Here is a 19,105-nt window from a genome sequence, read left to right as displayed (position 1 = left end):
TTTAAAATCGATTTTAAATAACGAGTAGAGATGGTTGTTTCTATTAAGGTAATATACAGCTTTTCAAAGTGGTCAATATTGGGCAGCCTTGTTAGCTTCTCAAGAAACGGCCTAATAATGTTGTCCGAATAATAAAGCGTCCACCATTCCCTGGCTTGTTTGCCAGAAAATTTCAATCCGAAAGCAAAGACCGGCCGTACTTGTCTTAATTAAACTTTATTGACCCGCCTCCGGGTTTGTTAAATCGATTTCGGGCGCGGTGTCCTTGAAGATACTCCCCTCTATTTCTTGCGCTGGAAGCGACGGCCCAACTTGAGCGGCGGTACCTTGCTGGGCAGGCGCAGAGCCAGGATGTCCGAGCGGGATTTAGGCAGGGCATTCACAATATGGGCGTACTGCTTGATGCGATCTTTGCTGGTGGCCAAGGCGCGTGAGAGCACATTAATGTCCACCTCGTACTTCTCGCTGATGAGCAGGGCCAGCACAATGAAGTGTGTGAGTGCCTTTTCACTGCTGAAATTGGTGCGAGTTCCCCGCTTGGCCACATTGGGATCCGCAAAGCGATGGCGTATATCATTCTCGATTTTCTCGGTGATCCTGGAGAGTTCCTTGCCCTGCATTTGCCGCGAACGAAGGGAAATCAGGGACTGCAGGGCGTCCATGTAGATGATAAGCTTGATCTGGTGGAAGTCCTTCTTGGAGGTGACCGGCTTCTCCTGAATGCGGGCCAAACAGGACTTGAGGTACTCCGATTTGATGCTGAAATGAGGGGAAACTTAGAGCGGTATGTTATTTGGCTTTGATTGACCTTCTTACGGAACAGACTGGGCGGGCGTGGAGAACACCACCTTGGCCTCCTCGTCCAGCCGTTCGAGAAGCGCCTTCGGGATCACATTTTCCACATCGTAGACGGCATCCAGCTCGGTGGCCTCCTTGTCGAACTTGGGCACGATGCTGGCCAGGTACTCCTCGTTGCTGACGGTCACATCCGCCAGTGTGTCTTCGTCCTCATCTTCGTTCTGCACAACTGCCTTGACCGTTTCATCCAGATCCTGACGCACCACATCCACGTTGACCATCATCTGCTCGCGATTGTCCACGAATCGGGATGCCTTGCGGCCGCCGAACTCCTTGAGCAGCTTCTTGCTGGCGTGCTCCTTGCTCAGCGTGGGAATCTTCGTGCCCTGCCGCTCCAGTTGCTTGTATATGTGATTGGACATCAGTGCCTGCTGCACGGGCACGATTTGCACTTTGTTGGTGGTCTTGTTCTTCACGGCGATATAGAAGTCCACATCCTGGCTGTCCTGCAGGTCACCTGTGTACACATGGTCACCGGCCTCCAACACAGCCTTCCTTTTGCGATCCGTAGTGCTCTCCACGGCGTAATATTCGTCCTTGCCCAAAAAGCAGCCATTCTGGAATTTCACTGTGGGTGCAATGTTTAGTTATAGTTCTTGGGTATATTAAGTAATTTCATTGCTTACAGCGGGTGGTCAGAAGCTCGTTCTTTTGGTGAAAGCACGCAGTCTCTACTTCAGCTTCGTCTTCCATTTTATATGGGTTTTTTATACTTTATTCGGAGGTATTTTAAAAACAATTCAAACGTTGCACGTGGAAAGTGAAACAGCTGCGGTGATAGCAGACAAAAGCCGAGTGCTGCGAGAGGTGAGCACAGTCTATCGATAGTCATCGATAATTGATATAATTTTTGAATGTAGCAATAACGGTCAACTATATTTTTGTATTATTCGAAAATAAATTTAAATGGAAAAAAAAGATTATTACGTTATATCAAAATTTGAGTACATAAAACCATTGACAGTAAGCATAATGTGTTTTAGTTTACAATTAAATATAAATTAAATAATCCTTTCTTATAAAACTTATGATTTAAATTGTAAAAGTTTAAAGTTAATTTAACTTTTTTTTTGTATATGAACTGTGGTTTTAATGATATTTTAAGGACGTCTCGCAAAGGTGAAACCGGAAAGTGTATAGTGCTTGCTTTTGACAATCTTCACCACTTGCTGGAAATATAAAATATTTTTTAGAGATTTCCAAGTAGTAATTCTTGGTGCAACTTACCATAACCAGTTTGATGAGGAAAACAGCGAATGTCAAGAAGTTGATGCTCATGATTGCCGCCTCAGGCGGAAAATCTATATCCGAATCATCCAGTAGACCACGTCGACGTCGCCTTTTTCGCTCTGGTGGCTGCCACAGAAGAGCAAACTGTTGCTCTGTTTGAAAAACAAATTTGTAGATTAATTTCTTCAATATTAACTTGAAATTCTTAAAAATTATTAAAATTTTCAGAAATAAGTTGAATGTCATTTTTATTAATATAAAACTAATCCCAATATATGGATAAGTTATTAGCGTTCTTTAATCACTATATAAAAAGTGCATTAAGAATTCAGTTTTCTCATTTAAACTTACCAATCAATCGCATAAGATTATCGCGTAGATTTTGTAAGAGCTTTATCTTCTTTCCGAATGTCAAAGCTGATTTCTTGATCCAGGTGTTCTGCATAGTTTTAAGGAAATTGAAAAATCCCTGAATACTGGGTACCTCCAGTTCCTCATCTTGCATTGGCTGCTCAGTTGTTTCCTCCGATTCCTGACTTGCGTTTTCGGGCGGATTGGAGGAATGCCTCCTCGAGGTGGTCTCCACTTTTGGGGTCACCATAACCACGCTTACGGTGGGTGCCTTGGTGGAGCTGACCATTAGAGGACTGTTGATGCCAAACCTTTCCCGCTGATATTCCAACCAGGCGGCACTGGGCGTGGTGAAGTCATCCCCCTGCTGACTGATCCTGGACAGAATTACCAGAATGAGACACTTCACCACAAAATAAAGCATCTTGACTGTTGGTTTGTTGGTAAAGAACTGCTGGAGAGTGTGGATAGTCTTCCGAGAAAGGTGTCAGCCGTTGCAGGCCAGTGATTTGTGGATACAGTGGTGCACATTAAAACACAGAGCATTCATGTGGGTGACAAAAATACAGCCTGGGGTATAAAAATATGTAACTTAAAATGTTAGGAATAAAAAATCATATTTTAAGTCATTATTTGAGAATGAGAAGGAAATCGGGATTAATTTAAGATAGTAAAACATTAAATAAAATTTAAAGACAACATTTGATATAGAAATAATAAGAAAAAAATAGAGTTTTTTAAAAATACTAACAAATTAAGGATAAAACCCAAAAAATTAAACAAAAAATGTCATACCTATTTTCCCGCCCACGACTATAAGAAAAAGACTTTAGTGCAGCGCTTAATTGTCAAGCGTTATTTATTCAGCTATATTTTCTCTGCCATTCGTTTGGTTGGTGTTCCTTGTGTACCTTATGGCCATTGGTTCTAAACTGCATCTGAGCTCCACAGTTTCTTCTGGGTTTTCGTGTTTTTTTCTTGTATATTAGGTAGTTATTCATAAGAGTTGCCTTTAGGTGGTTAACGAATTAAAGCTATCGACTAATTTTGATTCTAGAGAAAAATTTAGCACACAGAGTTGTAGGTAAGTTAGAATATGCATTTAGCGTATCGAAAAGCGAGTTAGAGGAGACGGGATAAACTTATGGCTAGGCAATAGGCTTGTACTGCTATTTGATGTGCCGGCAGAGGTGGAACCGCATCCACTTCAGGGCCCTGTCGCTCATCGCCTCCGATTTGGGGGAGTGGCCGCCATCCGACAGCCGATGGCAGCCGGCACAGTCCGCCGGAGATGGACGATAGCTCTCCGTGGCGGAGGCGGCGGAGGAGGTGTTGGTGCAGCCCATTATCTCGGTGGTGCTCTCGAGGATCGCGTCGGGTTCACAGCCAGGTCACATGTCGCCCGCGCAGTCCCAGCGCAGGTCGTCCGCCTCGTGGGTCAGGTACCGCCCACCACCCACCTGGGTCTCCAGGGTGCGGAGGTCGCGGTACGTCTGCTTGTCCTGCAGCCAGTAGTGCAGCAGACTCTTGTCCACCGTGTACCGCTTGCGCTGCTTCACCTGCAGCAGGTTGTTGATCAGGTCGATGGCTGAGGGAAAAAAATTTATAAATATGTTATAAATAAATATATATGATAGTGATTACCATTCGAGGAGATCTCCTTCCAGGGATTGGGTGGGTACATGAAGGCCGCGTTCTGAATCTGGTCGTTGATGTCCTCCTCCTCGTTGAAGGGGAACGTGCCGCTCAGGCTCACATAGATGATGACGCCCACGCTCCACATGTCCAGCGATCGGTTGTAGCCCTTGTTGCGGAGCACCTCCGGGGCCAGGTAGGCCGGCGTGCCGACCACCGATCGCCGGAAGGACTTCTCGCCGATGATCCGAGCGTAGCCAAAGTCGCAGAGCTTCACCTGCGGAAACTCGGCGTCCGAGGAGAGCAGCACGTTCTCCGGCTTCAGATCGCAGTGGACGATGTTTTGCGAGTGCAGGTACTTGAGGGCGATCAGGATCTGGGTGATCAGGAACTTGGTCACCCGCTCACTCAGCCGGCCGCGCGCATGCGACAGGATCATCTCCAGCATGTCGCCCTTGAGCTTCTCCATCACCACGAAAATCCTCTCGGGCGTCTCGAACATCCGCTCGAGATTGACCACGCCGCAGTGCGAGATGTTCTGCAGGATGGCCACTTCGTTCTTCAGCTGCGCCTCCTGCTTGGTGGGGAAGCGCAGCTTGTCGATCACCTTGATGGCCACCTCACGCTGCGTCTTTTTGTGCACTCCGCCGTAGACCACGCCAAACTGTCCGGAGCCGAGGACCTCGTCAGGGAAGATCTGGTACAGCTGGCCCATGTCCTGCACCTGCTCCTCCGATTCGCAGCATTCTGGAAGGGATATAAGGATCATATTATACACATTGGTAGTCATTAAGCTGGTTGTAAACGATATGCCGACAGTTTTGTATTGGATTTGCTAAGAAACAACTAGTAAAAAGTGTCTAAGGATGCTTTGTGGAACATTTTGACTGCATTTTTCAAAAAAAGAGCATTATTTTGGTCGAAACAACAAAAGTAATAGTCCAAAAATGGAAGGTCGTACCTTGCTGAACTCGTGATAAAATTTCCTATCAATTGGCATTCACACCTAAAAAATTTTATTTTGGTCAAATTTTTGCAAAAAAAGACGATACTACCCCTTGTAAAGAAGTCAAAATCTGCAATTTTTTTAAGTTTTAAGAATTTTTTCTGAAAATTACTCCGATTAATTGTCTATCCTGATAGCTGTTCAAAACAGAGCGCCTTTTAGGTCTCGGGCCATTTTTGACCAAGTTAGAATAGAAAAGGACAAAGAAAAATATAAATTTTTGGCCAAAACTAAGGGGTTCATTTACCACCCATTAAATATTTTGAGCGAATCAAAAAAACTAATAGTCCAAAAATGGAATGTCATACCTTGCTAAACTCGTAATAAAATTCCCTATCAATTGGATTTCACACCTAAAAATTTTTATTTTTTTTCCAATTTTCGCAAAAAATTATGACGCCACCCCTGGCAAAAAAGTGAAAATTTCTGGAAATTTGTATATCTCAGAATCAGCCGGAAAACGACTGCTATAAATTATCTGGCTTATTAGCTGCCCTGTGCGTCCTTTAGATTTTTGAATATTTTTGACCAAGTTACACCAAAAAAGGTCAAAAGAAATATTCCAAGATTCTAATTTTCCACTCAAAATTAATAAGTATTTTGGACAAAACAAAAAAAGTAATGGTCCAAACCTGGAATGTCATACCTTGTTGAACTCGTAATAAAATTTCCTATCAATTGGCATTCACACCTAAAAAATTTTATTTTTTACAAATTTACAAAAAATGACGATGCTGCCCCTTGCAAAAAAGTTAAAATTTGAAAATTTTTTAAGTTTTTAGAATTTGCTAGAAAATAACTGCGATAAATTATATAGCTTGTTAGCTTTCCAAAACAGTGCGTCTTTAAGGTTTCGGACAATTTTTGACAAAATGACACCAAAAATGGTAAAAAAAAGTATCGGATTTTAAGCAAACAACCAAAGTCTTAATTTTCCATCCAAAAATATCACTATTTTGGGCGAAACGATACTTACGCGTGTTGTTGACGTGCATGAATGCCTGCCGGATGCTGGTCTCCCAGCTCTTGGCGATGTCGCTCCCGATGCCGCTGTCCGGCGGAGGCAGTCGGACGGCCTGCTCCTCCCTGGCGCCCACCTGCGGATCCTGCCCGACGAAGTAGCTGAGATTGGGCATGCGCAGCTCGAAGCAGTAGTTGCTCTCCGGTCGCGGGTCGCCCAGGTGGCTCTCGATGGACAGGAGCTCGGCCAGCGGCAGCTCCTTGTGGTACTTGCTACCCTGTTCCGAGACGAAGAGCGTGATGGTCTTGGAGTCCAGGCGCCAGTAGTACCGCTTCACGGCCTTGTCAAGCGAGGTGTAGTGCACCAGCCAGCCCTCCTTGAGCGCCTGACCGCCACGCTTCTTGGTGTGCTTGACGGACTGGACGATCCTCATCAGCGGGATGTTGGCACTGGGCGACGAGGAGGTGGAGGATTGCGACTGCTCCGACTGGCCATCACTGGACTTGCTGGTCTCACCACCGCCGCCGCTGGAGTCGTCTTCCAGTCCGCCGTTGACCAGCTCGGGCGGTGAATTGTGGGCATTGGTCAGGGCTTTGGGGGCTTCCCTGGGTCTGCCTGCCACCAGATTGACACCACCCATGGACATGGCCGACTTGTACTTGCCATAGTCGCTGCCCTCGTCGCAGTCGCTGTCGTCGAACTCCTCGCGGAAGAAGTTGTCCCGCTCCCTGGCTCCGGCCTGGATCTGCAGCTGGCTGAGCTGCGCCTCGCCCGTGCAGTCGTGGGGCACCTTCTCCATGCACTTCTTGTGCGTGTTGTACTGGCAGTCGCGGCACTGCAGCCCCTGCTTGAAGAGCCCCTTCAGCAGCTTCTTGCACAGCTGGCACACCGTGGGAATGCCGTAGGTGTGCACCATGAAGGTGTGCGGAATGCGGAGCACCGTCGGTCCGTTCCGGCTGCCCGACGAATGCGTCCTCTGATGGCGACCGGGTATGTTCTGCGAATTACAGCGGAAGCAGTGTTACTTAATTAGCAAATTGAGAGGCTCTGGAGATGGATTTGCGCCGGGTATTCCCTGCGGAGAGGAGTCCTTTAATGGCGTTAATTGGCCAAAACTAATTTTCATAATTTGGCTGGCTAGCTAGGCCTCCCTTCTTGATGTTTCCTTTCCCAGAACTGGAAATTAATGCCTACGATGGTGGGGAAAATTTGAAAGGTTTTGGATATACACAAAAAAATTGAACACAAAAAAAGAACTACTCTTAAACTCCAAGCAAACTTCGATGTGCTTTTAACATTATTTAGACCTATAAAAAAAATACCATATATGATATTTATAAAAAAAAAACTAGTTTAAAAATCTTAAGCAAATTAAAAGTCGTTTAGAAATTCTCCCAAAAATAATGATAACTAAGATGTATCCCCAGTCACTTAAAATCCCCCTACGAGTATTCAAAAGATTTAAGAAGGCATTAAAAAGTGCGCAGTATAAAAGTTTATTGAAAAAAGCATGAAAATAATACAAAGTAAAAGTGTGAGCCAAGTTAAGTACAATTTGAAATACTCGCAGGATAACCGGAAACTGTCAACCAACACCCTTGAAAGGCACACACACGCACACACAAACAGGCGCCACTCGCATTCACACAGATACTACATACTAGATACTAGATGGAGGAGTACAAAAGGTCCTGTCGGGCTGTCAGTTCTTAATAATATCGTTCATAAGGTCCGACATGCGCTTTACCAGTGAGCTGCTCGAGTCGTTGCGTCCCGTGCCCGTTCCCCCGGTGCCGGTGGAGTCCTCCGTGGAGACGAGCGACTGCTGGGAGCTGCCGGACGGACTGCGGGGCGTCTGGAGCGTGAAGGAGCGCCTCGAGGTGGCGTCGTTCGAGCGGTTGCAGTTGTTCGGTATTTTCACCACGCACCGCTTGTGATAGTTCTGACCGCATCCTGTGTGGGTGGCAAGGATTCGGGATTGGGATTAGTGGGGGCTGGCCCTGCCGCTGCAAAAATATGTATGGTACATACCATCGCACTTGAGGCCCTGGCGCACCAGACCGAACAGCATCTCGCCGCAGAAATCACAGAAGGTCGGTCCCTTGTAGGAATGCACGTTCAGGCTGTGCGGCTTGAGGGTCGGCATCTCGGAGGTCGGATACAGGATGGCTACAGGGAGAGAAATACATAGAAAGTATTAATATAACATTATTATAATTATATTTAATTTTGCAGCTCAAAAATTTTCTTAAAAATTCTTTAGCATAAGCAGAAAAGGAAAAATATTAATATTCCTATTTTACATAACATAAATGTTATAAGATACTTTTCCAATTTATAAAGATCTATTAGGAAAAAGATAACAAATTACATAATTTCTTTCCCTATATTTTTGTTATTTTTTAATGAATTTTAAAAGAAAATTTAAAGTTTGGCTTCAATTTTGTTTATGAAGAAAGATATTAGAGTTAGAATACTTCTTTAAGGATCAAAAATACTTTATGATGATTATATAGGAAAGCTAGGAACAACTTTTTACGATCCAAGTTCCTTTTTACATTTATATTACTATATTTAAGTTTTAATATTAATTGCATTTGGGACAAAAAAATAAAGTATAATAGTTAAATTATTTTATTGATTAATAATCCATTTTCTGTTTTTCTTTTACCAATGAATATCAGATTTATTTTTGAGGACGGTTTGCTGAGAATACCGCTTTGTTGCCAAAGTTTCTATACCCTACGCTAAAGGTCACCCTTTTGAAATGTACGAATTTGAGGGGCGATGTCGGTGAATGTCCTCCCCTGATATGTGATTGAAGTGTGTGAAATTCTAAAGAGCCGGATTGCGGCTTGGCTGGTGGCTACTTACGGCTGGCTGTCAGCACGATTTCCACGAGGGTCTCGTCCACCACCTCCGCTGCCGAGTTGATGATGTGCAGCACATTCGGGGTGCTGTAGTCGTGGACGAAGAGCAGAATGCGTTCCGACAGATACGTGAGTCCGCTGTCCGGTATCTGAAATGGCCAACAGAATGGTACTGTAGAGTGTGGGCACTCCACTGGTGACTGCGACACGGGGCAAATGACACTGGCCATTTGCGATGTTCGGCTTCGTTTAACGCTTATTTTTGCATTGGGCGACCCATTATCATATCATATTCGTATCTTAATTGATTGCCCGATAAGATCCAGCCTGCCATATGCACAAAAATTCGATTGATACGCGGGGAATCACTATGGAATTTAACATTGTGGCAATGTTTGCTTTGCGTTGACATAGTTGCAAATACCCTTACAAATTAGAAAAAATAACTATGCCATAAGATAAGTTGTTCCATGAAATAGTCCAACAAATCGATTCATTGTATGACTTGATGAAATGCCAGCTTTGCTGGAGTTAATTGATGGAGCCTACTGGCTGTCACGGTGGATATCTGTGTGGCACATGAAGGTCTGAGCCCTGAGTCTTAGATCCCGTACAAACCAAATTAACCACCCAGCACCCCCGCCCGGCCAAAGTTGTACGCACTTCGAGCTGGGTTTCCGCTGGAAGGCGGGGCACCGGACGGAAGGAGTCGTGCCAGGAGCAGCTGTCGTCGGCAATGGATGGTTATGGAACCACGGAACACCACCAGTTGCGGCCTGGTTAATTGAATTGGCCATGGCTAGCTGGGGAGGTCGGAGGAGGGGAAACAGGCCATGCGGAAACGAGTCCATGCCTATGTAACTCGGACTTACTTAATGAAATAAAGCAATTATTGGGCACACATACATTTATTAATCCGCCCTCGCCCAGTGCTGACTTTCTTCTAGTTGCCTGTTGGAGGTACAGTGGTAATTGGCCTACTTTTGACAGAGGATATTTGTTAGAATCTCAGATCTTATCTTATATTAACAGTCTCTCTTCTTTTAATTCCTAATATTTTGGGTTTTTAGAAATGAACTAAAGTTTATTCTCTTTATAGGAGGTACCACTGTAAACTTATTGGCTAACTGCAACGTGTGTTGACTTGACCGCCTTCCGACTTCGCTCAAATATTCTACGATTGTCATGTTTACTGGACTCCCTGCATAATTAACCAAATGCCAAAAAGGGTCACCATATGTTGACCTCTTTGGGTGTTTTTCCGAAGTAAAAGGTACTGCCTGTATAACATATAATGATACCATTCAATCAATAAAAGATTCTAGTGACTTTTAGAGAGATCATATATAATGCTTTTTTTCTAGGCTAAACTGTGATCTAATGGGTTTTGAAGGACATTCTAAGATAGGAACTAAATTGGTATATTATCTAGTCATAAACTCCGGCTAAATAAATATCATTTTCCCATGGGAATTTAGTAATATACAGTATTATATCGATGATAAAGCTGTTCCCAAGAGGATTCTCTATCGCCGGTCTCACCTTTGTGTTGATGAAGTCACAGGCCAGATCCTTGAGCGTTTTGAGGGTCAGGGCGCTGGCGGGCACGCAGACCGCATCGCGGACGCTGCCGAACTGGAAGAGGAATGTGACCTCGGGACCCTCCATGATGACGGGAACGCTGCCGACGCCGCTGCCGACGCTGGCTGCGCTGCTGCCGTTGGAGGCGCTGTGGTTTCGTTGGGCCAGGATTGCAGTGGTTCGGGCGGTGGCCCCTTCTCACAGAGCTCCTCTATCGCCAGATCCAATAAAATTGCGTCCCCTCTTCCTTTGGCCTGCCCAGATTTCTCGAGGTTTTGCACCACCCCAGAGTTGTTATTGCCAAATGCCAAGGACGAACGCAAGTTTAGTGCTGCTCCTGCCACCGCAGTCCTTATTGCAGCTCTCTGTTTTGGCTGCGGCTCAGAGTCGGTTTGTGGTTCAGGGGATCCAGTGGGTCACGGCTCTATGTGTCCAGGCGAGATATCAACCGGATTTGCCACCGCACACACCGCCTCTGGGTCATGAAAACTAACTGCAATGATATGAAAAGTTGGGGTGAGTTTGGGGATTGGCAGGGAATGCACTTTGCTCGATGAATAAAGTTGCAGAAATGGGGAAACTTTAATCGGTTTCAGAAATATCGATTCGTTTTAAAGATTTTTTCTTAGGAAAAAGGCAAAAGAATTTCATTACAGCTAAGGGTACTAGGAAATAACCTATAGAATAACCAAAAATAACATTTTTAACAATGTATTTACTGGTCGTAGGACCTATAAACGATTGTATCTTTCCCAAAATAAAAAAGAAACAGTTCTGATTCCAGAACTAGAATTTTGATATGCAATTATATTTATCTACTGTGTGAGGACTAGTAAGTTAGGTCATGGAGCGTGTATCACTAAGACAATGGGCCCATAAATAATACGGCAATCGATTGCCCGATTCTACAGCCATTACGTAGCCCCCGGCCCGATTGGCCATATGTATACTGTCATTAAGTTTATATACAAAAAACTGGTTGCTAATTGCGATGAGAAAAACTCGGGAGATACGATCGCTCTGGGAAACTGGCGGGGCGATTTGAATTCTTTCCAATTATTTTGAAGTGCCCTGCCTGCTGGTGACCCATTTATGGAGTGTGTGTGAGGCATTAAGAAATAATTAAAAAATCATGACGGAAAATATGTGTTGGCCATGAAAGGAATGCCAAGAGACGTGAAAGAAGGGGAGAGAAAAATTTGTATAAGAAGTGAAGAAGAAAAATGGAAGAACAACAAAACGAAAGCCAAGAAAGAGGCTTCACAGAGCGGCTGCCAGGCCGAGCAACTTTCTAAATTTGTATCTGGGCTCTGTTTCTTCTGGCTGGCTTCTCGTTGTTGTTTTTTAAGTAGGTGTATCAGTCAAAAGTCGCAGCTGGGAGCTGAGTGCGTTTTGAATTTCAATTGAAGTGGTTTGGCAGGGGGCGGTGTCTGTATGTTTTTCCAGGCCTCTGGAAGCGGAGGCTGGCCCCTAAGTCTTCAAGTGTTTGGCACCAAAAAAAAAAAAGGAAAAATATAAAAGATACCATCAACGAGAAATAGCCGAAATTGGAGCACAAGCACAGGCAAATGACGCAGCGCAGAGGCCTAAAGTCAAGGCTGAAACACGTACGCACACTTGGCTGTTAAGATACTTTATGGTATCCAAGAGATATATATTTGACATTTACATAACAACACAGGGCACAGGGTACAGGGCACAGGGCGCAACGAGCAACAAGCTGGCCTCTCGGCGAAATTCACTTAATAATTGATTAGGCAAATACACACACTTTTGAGAGCCTTTTCACCGCCTTGCATCCGACGGATGCCACTTGGCCATGGTGACTAAGCCGAATTCTTGCTCTTGCCTCGCTTTTCGCTGCTCCACTCAACCACCGGTCCTAGGTTCCCTGCTTTTCTAGCTGCCGTGGTTGTGGTTGCTGTCTATTATTCTATGCGCTGCAATTCGATGTCACTGCCATCGTCGCCGCGGCACGTTCTGAGTTTGTTAAGCCAAAAGAGCAACTGACTTGGCCAACTGACTGGCAAAGCCGCCGACGATGCCGGAGACCCAGTCACAGTCCCATACCTATTCCCATTCGCATTCCCATTCCCCTTCGAGACCCAGACACAAAGCCCCAACAACAGCCCCAACCCGAACCCAAGCCCAAACCCAGACCCAGTAGCCAGCGCAAAAGCAACTCAAAACCCGTTTTGCGGCACTGAGAAAAATTGATTTACAAATGAAATCAAAAGGGAAGGAAAACTTGAAAATTTAGTACAACTATATTTTTTTTATATCGATTTTTTATTTATTCTACAAGAAGTTTTGTCCCCCTCAAGTTCTCTTTTTTCACTGTAATTGGGCTATTAGATGGTTTCTTATTTACCAGCATTTTAAATAACTTTTAAATAAAATTAATTTTAATATAGGATTCCCAATCCTAAAAATATATATAATAAAAACCATCTCTACTTTATTTTTAAAAAGAATGTTTAGTCAATCATTCAAAAATCCAATTGTAATTTGAAATTCAACTAGTAATTTATAACGTTGAACAACATAATATATTTTAATAGTTACCAGTCTTTATAGTAATCTCTACTATTTTATTAATCTTAAATCTGTTTGGTTAATTTTGTTTTTAGGTTTTAAATTTTTTTTAAGTTTATTCTCATAGTTTTACGTGATTTCTTTTGCAAGGTTAAGGATACTTATAAAATAAAGTAATTTAAAAGAAATATATTCAGATTCTTCAAATTAAAATAGCAATATTCTCAGATTGTGTTTCAAAATATATGTGTTTTTCCTCAGTGTAGACAAATGTATGGAGAAAGACAAGGCCAGAGCAAAATAGAGTGAGATGGGGACAAGCCGAGAGAGAGAGGGAGAGTGAGAGACTGCGACGTGTGTGAGTGTGAGTGTGAGCCATGAACCAAAGCACTCGACCCGGCATAGTCTTACCCCGCCCTCCCCCTTCCCCTCATTTGTTGCCCAGTTTGTTTGTTTCCTTTGTTTGTTTGTTGTAACGGCCGCACTCTCCGATTGCCCCCACCTTTCCCAGAGGGCTTTCTCCCCCCTCTACGCTTCAGTTTCTGCACTCTTTCTCCGCTTCGAGCGCGCCCATTTAGCGCCCATTTTCTTCGCTCGCTGTCATTGTCAAGGCTGAAAGGCTGGCGAGAAACTACCTGTGGGGTGGTGGGTGGCTGGTGGCTTGGGGTGGAGCTGGGCCCCTAGCCTGCGGCTTGATAAGCGATTTTCCCGTTACCGTTAGCCGGTGCCAGGGCCAAGGTGATTTCCTTTCAGAGTGACAAGCAAAAGTTGTGCCAAGCGGGCAGATGTTGTGTGTGTGATTACGAAAATATTCGATTTAGCCTAACAATGCCTTAAAGGAAAGCAAGTAAAAGTGAACTTTATAATTATTTATATAAAAAAGGTGATTTTAACTAAAATTTCAATATCTTTAGTTGTGTCCTTAACTTCAAAGGAAAAATGTTTGACCGTCTTCAATCCTAAAATATGACTTTTTCCATAAATTTAAATATTTAAATTTAAATATTTGCGCCTTAGTTTTTAATCTAAAGTAAGTGAATTAAAACTAGTAATATTTAAATTTATATATTTACAACTTGTTTTCCCATTTTTTAATTTTTATTTAGAATAACATTTAAAAGTATTCCCCAATTTTTAAGACATGTGTTCATATTTTTCTGCTAAAGCAATAAAACGTAACACATGTTGTTCCAATTTATTTCTTAAAATTGGGAAAATATCTACAGAGTTGCCAAAATGAAATTAATTGGGTCAAGTACTTGAAAATTGTATATATATTTTTGTGTGTGCTGTCGGAAAATATTTTAATCTGTCATTTATATACATTACTTTTAATGGATCCATTAGGCATGTTCGATTTCTGGCCCATGGTCTTTTATATAATTATTGTTATGTTACTGATTAATGAGGTCTAGTTTGATATAAAACAAACAATAAATTGCAAACAATCAAATTAGGTTTGTTTAGAATCAGTTTAGAATTCATTTTGCCTTTGCATTGGTTTGTTATTCAAATGATATGTTAATATTTTAGAGTATATTTTTAGATTTTAAATTGATCAATAAATTAGAGTTGCTCATGCCAAGATCGCTCAACAAGTTTGAGTTCATTAATTGCGTTAGGCAAACAACATGTGTTTCCATTGGGTTTGGAATAATGAATTGCAACACTTTTGTTTCGAAACTTCAGGGAATAATGATAACCGTATACCCGCAGACGTCTCCAGTTGGAAATCATAGAGCGGCCTTTTCATGGCTTTTAATTTTTGCCCCCTATCGGTTATCGGATGGTTTTTTTTTGGGAACTTGGGCCATACGTACTCACATGTTTATTTGTTGGAATATTATTAGAATTCTCGATTCATGTGAAACAACACACAAAGCGAAAAAAATGCAAATAGGCGAAGCCGCGCGTTTTTTCTGATAAGAAACTCGAATGAGACGGGGCTACGGGGCGCTATAGAGAGGGGTCTTTCGCATGGCATCATCATTATCATCGATAGATAATTAGCAAAGTGATAATAATTCCGAGCCGAGAGCGAAAGCGAGAGCGAGATGCGATGATGATGCCACGACAAGTTCAAATTCCACTGTGGGTGGAGCCCAAGCAAATCCTCTGCACGCCAAAAAAATACTTAATCTGGGTCTTAGGATTCCTCAAATGAGTCCAGTCTTTTGAAGTCGAAGTGGTTGCAGCTTGGAATTAATGTTGGGATTCCATATTAAAATGGCACAAGTTCAATAGCATTGTAAACAATTTTAAGATTATAATATATGGTTCCTAAGTGCATATAGGTTTCAAAGCCCTTCCCAGGAAATACTATATTTCTCCCCGTGCAAAATCTCAAGAGAACTAGATGCGATAATGGCACAAGTTTAATGGTGTTCCATGTTAAGTGTGTGTGCCACAGGCTGACGCACCGGCCATAAATACCAAGGCCAAGGAACAACTCGAATGTGTTTTTGTTTGTTTTTCCAGCTCAAGTGCCTGGCGGACTCCGAATTGGGAGGTTTTCCGCCCGGCCAAAGGAGAAAATAAATATTAACGGGCGCGGGCGCAGACAAACATTTGCATTGAAGCGTGGCAGGACAGCGCTACAGTGCACCCTCGATAAAAATGATTTACAATCATAATTTTGCAATGCAATGTAGCCAGGAAGATTCAGGCAACTAATATAGAGAACTAAAGTAGATCGCCTTTTACGATAAACATTAAGTATACGTTAATAGCTGAGTTCAGGAAAATATTTTTAGGCCAGAAAAAAAAGTTTAAATTGAAATAATTAATCAAATTACAGTTTTTATAAAATATATAATTTAACAAATTGTTAAATTTAATTTTTAATTATTTAAAATTTTTTTATTTTTAATATTTGTGTTTATTTTGTTACATTAGCGAATAATCTTATTGATTTATTTAACAATATGCACAGTTAAAGGAAGTCCAGCAAGAGCCAAGTGAAAAAGGACCTCCCATATTTGCTTGCCCACTTGATAAGCAGTTACCCTGTACAGATCAATATATTTACCACACAATTCGCATATTTGCATGCTATAATTAAATGTGCTGTGTGGTAATCGCATGAATTAAAGACAAGCCACCACTGTGCCAACTTGCGACCCTCGACCAAGCGTGGCCATTTGGCAACAAAGGCACTCCACTTATGCAGAAGATGATATAATAACAGGAAGCAGGAAGCTCGGGAAACTGCGAAGGAGTCGACTGTGGCACTTAATTTTTAATGTTTCTCGGGGAAATTTCATTTGGTTTAATTTGTTTTCAGCTGGCGTCACTCCAAGGCGACGTTGTCGATTATTTTTTACACTCATTTAAGATGCAACACTTGGCGAGCATGGCGCATACTATATATAGACTTGTTGAAAATGTGTTGCAATTAATTTGAATAATTAATATGCACACGGACAGGGGCTAGATACCAACACACCTTTGCTCGTGCCCCATTTCCCCGGGCGCTTTTCCTTAGAATTTTCAATATTTGTTTGCCGTTTCGCTCGCTGTGTGTGTATGTGTGTGTGTGTGTGAGCCGTAGTATTTTCTTAGTTTTTATTTTATTTCCGTGGCAGCATCGTGGATACGTCCACGTTGCGCTGTTTTTGTCGTTTAGGCCAACGAGAAAGTTTCGCACGTTTGCACTTCGCCTCGACCGCCGCGCAACTGAAGCGAAGTTCTCGCAGGCAGCCAGCAGCAATCGCAAACAAATCAGCAGCAACGGCGGAAAAGGCAAAATCTAAACGAAATTCCCGAGCCCAACTCAACTCGCGATTTGGACTCGGCTTTACGCTCTCTCTCTTCCCTGTAAATCCCGCAGAGATTCTCTCGCCAGAGAGGAAGATGGCAGGGAATCCGGGGCGGAGAATCGGGGATTCTTAGGATGCTGATTTAGAGTAGCCCACATCAGCTCTCACATTTTATTCGTTCTTGACGCGCTTCCTCCAATTGATTCTATTTTATTTTGGCTTTCGCATTGTTTATTTACTCCTCTCCATTTCGGTGGGGCGTTTGTTTACAATCCGCAATCCGCGGCAGAGGTGAAAGCCATGGTCGCCAAGCTCTCTCACAGGTGTCTCGAAAGCTCGGGAGTTGTAACGAAGAGAAATGGTGTCAGGCTAAGAGATGTCAGGGTTGCCAGGCTTACGAAACTCTAGAGCAAATTAATGCTTTAAATTAAAATGTTATTGCTAAACAAAAAAATTGATTTAAACTTAAAAAAAATTAAAAAATATTAAACAATAAAAAAAGGAGAGTTTTTTATGAAAAATGAGTTAGTTATAAAAAGTTTTTAGTGGCACATTTTAAGTACCTTCAGAATCTTTACAAAAAAAAAAATAAAAAAATATAAAATCTCCTTAAAAAATGAAATAAATTATAAAAAATTAATTATAAAAAGTTAAATTCTAGTAAATAATCATAAATTTACAAACATCGACAATCTTTATAAATAAAAAAACATTTAAAGTACAATACCCCCACTTTGTTTACGTATACGTAATATTTGGAGTCTTATAAAAGCCCCACAAGAAGCAACTAAAGAGCAGCCGAAACTTAAGAGATAAGCATGCCTATTGAAGAGAGTCGAATGAGCGTGCTTTTTATGGGCCACTGTTGCTCCCCAAAAGCTTTATTCTGCACTGGAAAAAATCATGCGTATTGAATCTAACGTTTTCAACAGATGCACATGGTACACCGGAGGCCAGTCGCCTTCAGAGCCCCTTTGGCGGCCAAATTGAAGCGCGTAAACTGCATATTACGCTAACACGCCGCTGCGGAAAGGTAACCGGAAACGTAAAGCTTTTCGCCAGCAACGTAATCGCTTTGCCACGCTAAGAGCTTTTCATTTCGCAGCGTCGGGAAAATGGGGAAAATGTGGAGAAATGGGCGGAAAGAAACTGGGCCAGTCAAACGAAGGAACTCCGAAAAGGGAAGCATAAAATTGCTCTAGCAACACATGGCGCTTACCCCACCCGGAAAAAAGCGAGCGGGTGGGAGTTTGGGGGAGGAGGGGGTGGTTGTGGGTGGGCGGCCATTTTTCGCAAAAGGGGGAGGCTGGCTTTTGTTGTTGCTGCTGTGCCGCCTGCCAACTGACAACAAAAGCGTCGCACGTAATATAATAAAGAGATTTTCCATAGCATACAAAGCGGGGCTGCGACGAGACAGTTGCATGTGTCCTGCTGCAGAGAGAAATATTTTTAAAATTGTAATAATTTGATGTAACATAAAAATTTAAAAAAATAATTTATCTAGATTTAATATGTTAACTTATTCGAATTTCGATTTTAAATTGCCTAATCTTATTTAGTTTTAAATATAAAAACCGATAAAATGTTAATGTAGTATTGATGATTTTAGATTAAATAAATACATAACACTTATAATTTATACCACTAATAACTAATATTAAGTCATAAAAAAGTATTATTTTCCGATGATTGGATATATTTTCGAAGTAATTATTGGATTTTTATATCTTTATTGGATTGGGATCTGCATTTATTTTATTTATATATATCTTTTTAAATATAACCGTGTCTATATTTTATTTTATTATTTAATTTTGAAATAAGATCTTTATTTGTTTTAATCTTTAAAAATCTATCTTAATTTGTACTCAATCTTAAGGTACACAAAACTGGCATTCAGATACTAAAGAATCCATTTATTTTCTTCAGTGCACCAGGGGTCCTGGACCTCGGAATGTACAATTCTCCCGACTGTCTGCCCCTGGCATGTCCTCGTCTAAGCCTCTCATTGTACATTGTGCACACACTATAATGGAAATCGGTTTTAGCTGAACTAAAAATAATTGGCCTTGCATCTCTGGTTTGTTTCCCGTCCATACATCCATATATATAAAGATAAATATGTATCTGTGTGTGCTGAAGACCCCGTTGTTGCTGGTAATCAACAGTTTGTTGGCACGCGTTGCCATTTCGGCCCCGGGGTCTGGGAGTGGGCCAAGTTTAGACGGAGCGAAAAAAATTTCGCAATTAGCCGTTTCTCCCCCCCATTCAGGCTTGTGCTCGTGGAAATCCCAGTATTTGGTTTTCTAAATTTACGATT

The 19,105-nt window shown here is 42.3% G+C and overlaps 3 protein-coding genes across 3 annotated transcripts; all 3 read right to left on the bottom strand.

Moving 5' to 3' along the window:
• Positions 1 to 197: 197 nt before the first annotated feature.
• Positions 198 to 1,644, bottom strand: LOC108025363 (uncharacterized). The gene is made up of 3 exons (XM_017095826.2): positions 1,485 to 1,644; positions 817 to 1,426; positions 198 to 759 (listed from the first exon to the last, which is right to left on the bottom strand). Exons 1-3 carry the CDS (start codon positions 1,549 to 1,551, stop codon positions 282 to 284), a joined length of 1,155 nt encoding a protein of 384 aa, XP_016951315.1. The 5' UTR covers positions 1,552 to 1,644; the 3' UTR covers positions 198 to 281.
• A 287-nt stretch (positions 1,645 to 1,931) lies between these two features.
• On the bottom strand, positions 1,932 to 2,871 carry LOC108023078 (uncharacterized). Its single transcript, XM_017092332.2, has 3 exons — positions 2,440 to 2,871; positions 2,086 to 2,240; positions 1,932 to 2,027 (listed from the first exon to the last, which is right to left on the bottom strand). Exons 1-3 carry the CDS (start codon positions 2,861 to 2,863, stop codon positions 1,959 to 1,961), a joined length of 648 nt encoding a protein of 215 aa, XP_016947821.1. The 5' UTR covers positions 2,864 to 2,871; the 3' UTR covers positions 1,932 to 1,958.
• A 409-nt stretch (positions 2,872 to 3,280) lies between these two features.
• LOC108025055 (serine/threonine-protein kinase D1) lies at positions 3,281 to 12,515 on the bottom strand. Its single transcript, XM_017095315.3, has 8 exons — positions 12,262 to 12,515; positions 10,454 to 10,985; positions 8,916 to 9,060; positions 8,073 to 8,210; positions 7,789 to 7,994; positions 6,057 to 7,038; positions 4,084 to 4,821; positions 3,281 to 4,027 (listed from the first exon to the last, which is right to left on the bottom strand). The coding sequence occupies exons 2-8, from the start codon at positions 10,577 to 10,579 to the stop codon at positions 3,831 to 3,833; spliced, it is 2,532 nt and encodes an 843-aa protein (XP_016950804.2). The 5' UTR covers positions 10,580 to 10,985; positions 12,262 to 12,515; the 3' UTR covers positions 3,281 to 3,830.
• Between the last annotated feature and the right edge of the window lie 6,590 nt (positions 12,516 to 19,105).

Source organism: Drosophila biarmipes, chromosome 3R, assembly GCF_025231255.1.
Source record: "Drosophila biarmipes strain raj3 chromosome 3R, RU_DBia_V1.1, whole genome shotgun sequence".
Lineage (NCBI taxonomy): Eukaryota > Metazoa > Arthropoda > Insecta > Diptera > Drosophilidae > Drosophila > Drosophila biarmipes.
This window is presented reverse-complemented; position numbering and strand designations above follow the sequence as displayed.

What these genes read in the sequence shown, in the direction of transcription:
- LOC108025363 (XM_017095826.2), bottom strand. Translation starts at nt 1,551, where the DNA reads ATGGAAGACGAAGCTGAAGTAGAGACTGCGTGCTTTCACCAAAAGAAC. An exon ending in CGAGCTTCTGACCACCCGCT is followed by an intron (nt 1,427 to 1,484) that starts GTAAGCAATGAA and finishes TTGCACCCACAG; the next exon opens with TGAAATTCCAGAATGGCTGC. An exon ending in ACGCCCGCCCAGTCTGTTCC is followed by an intron (nt 760 to 816) that starts GTAAGAAGGTCA and finishes CCCTCATTTCAG; the next exon opens with CATCAAATCGGAGTACCTCA.
- LOC108023078 (XM_017092332.2), bottom strand. Translation starts at nt 2,863, where the DNA reads ATGCTTTATTTTGTGGTGAAGTGTCTCATTCTGGTAATTCTGTCCAGG. An exon ending in TAATCTTATGCGATTGATTG is followed by an intron (nt 2,241 to 2,439) that starts GTAAGTTTAAAT and finishes TTTTTCAAACAG; the next exon opens with AGCAACAGTTTGCTCTTCTG. An exon ending in TCCTCATCAAACTGGTTATG is followed by an intron (nt 2,028 to 2,085) that starts GTAAGTTGCACC and finishes TTATATTTCCAG; the next exon opens with CAAGTGGTGAAGATTGTCAA.
- LOC108025055 (XM_017095315.3), bottom strand. Translation starts at nt 10,579, where the DNA reads ATGGAGGGTCCCGAGGTCACATTCCTCTTCCAGTTCGGCAGCGTCCGC. An exon ending in CCAGGGCCTCAAGTGCGATG is followed by an intron (nt 7,995 to 8,072) that starts GTATGTACCATA and finishes CCACCCACACAG; the next exon opens with GATGCGGTCAGAACTATCAC. An exon ending in ACGACTCGAGCAGCTCACTG is followed by an intron (nt 7,039 to 7,788) that starts GTAAAGCGCATG and finishes TGTAATTCGCAG; the next exon opens with AACATACCCGGTCGCCATCA.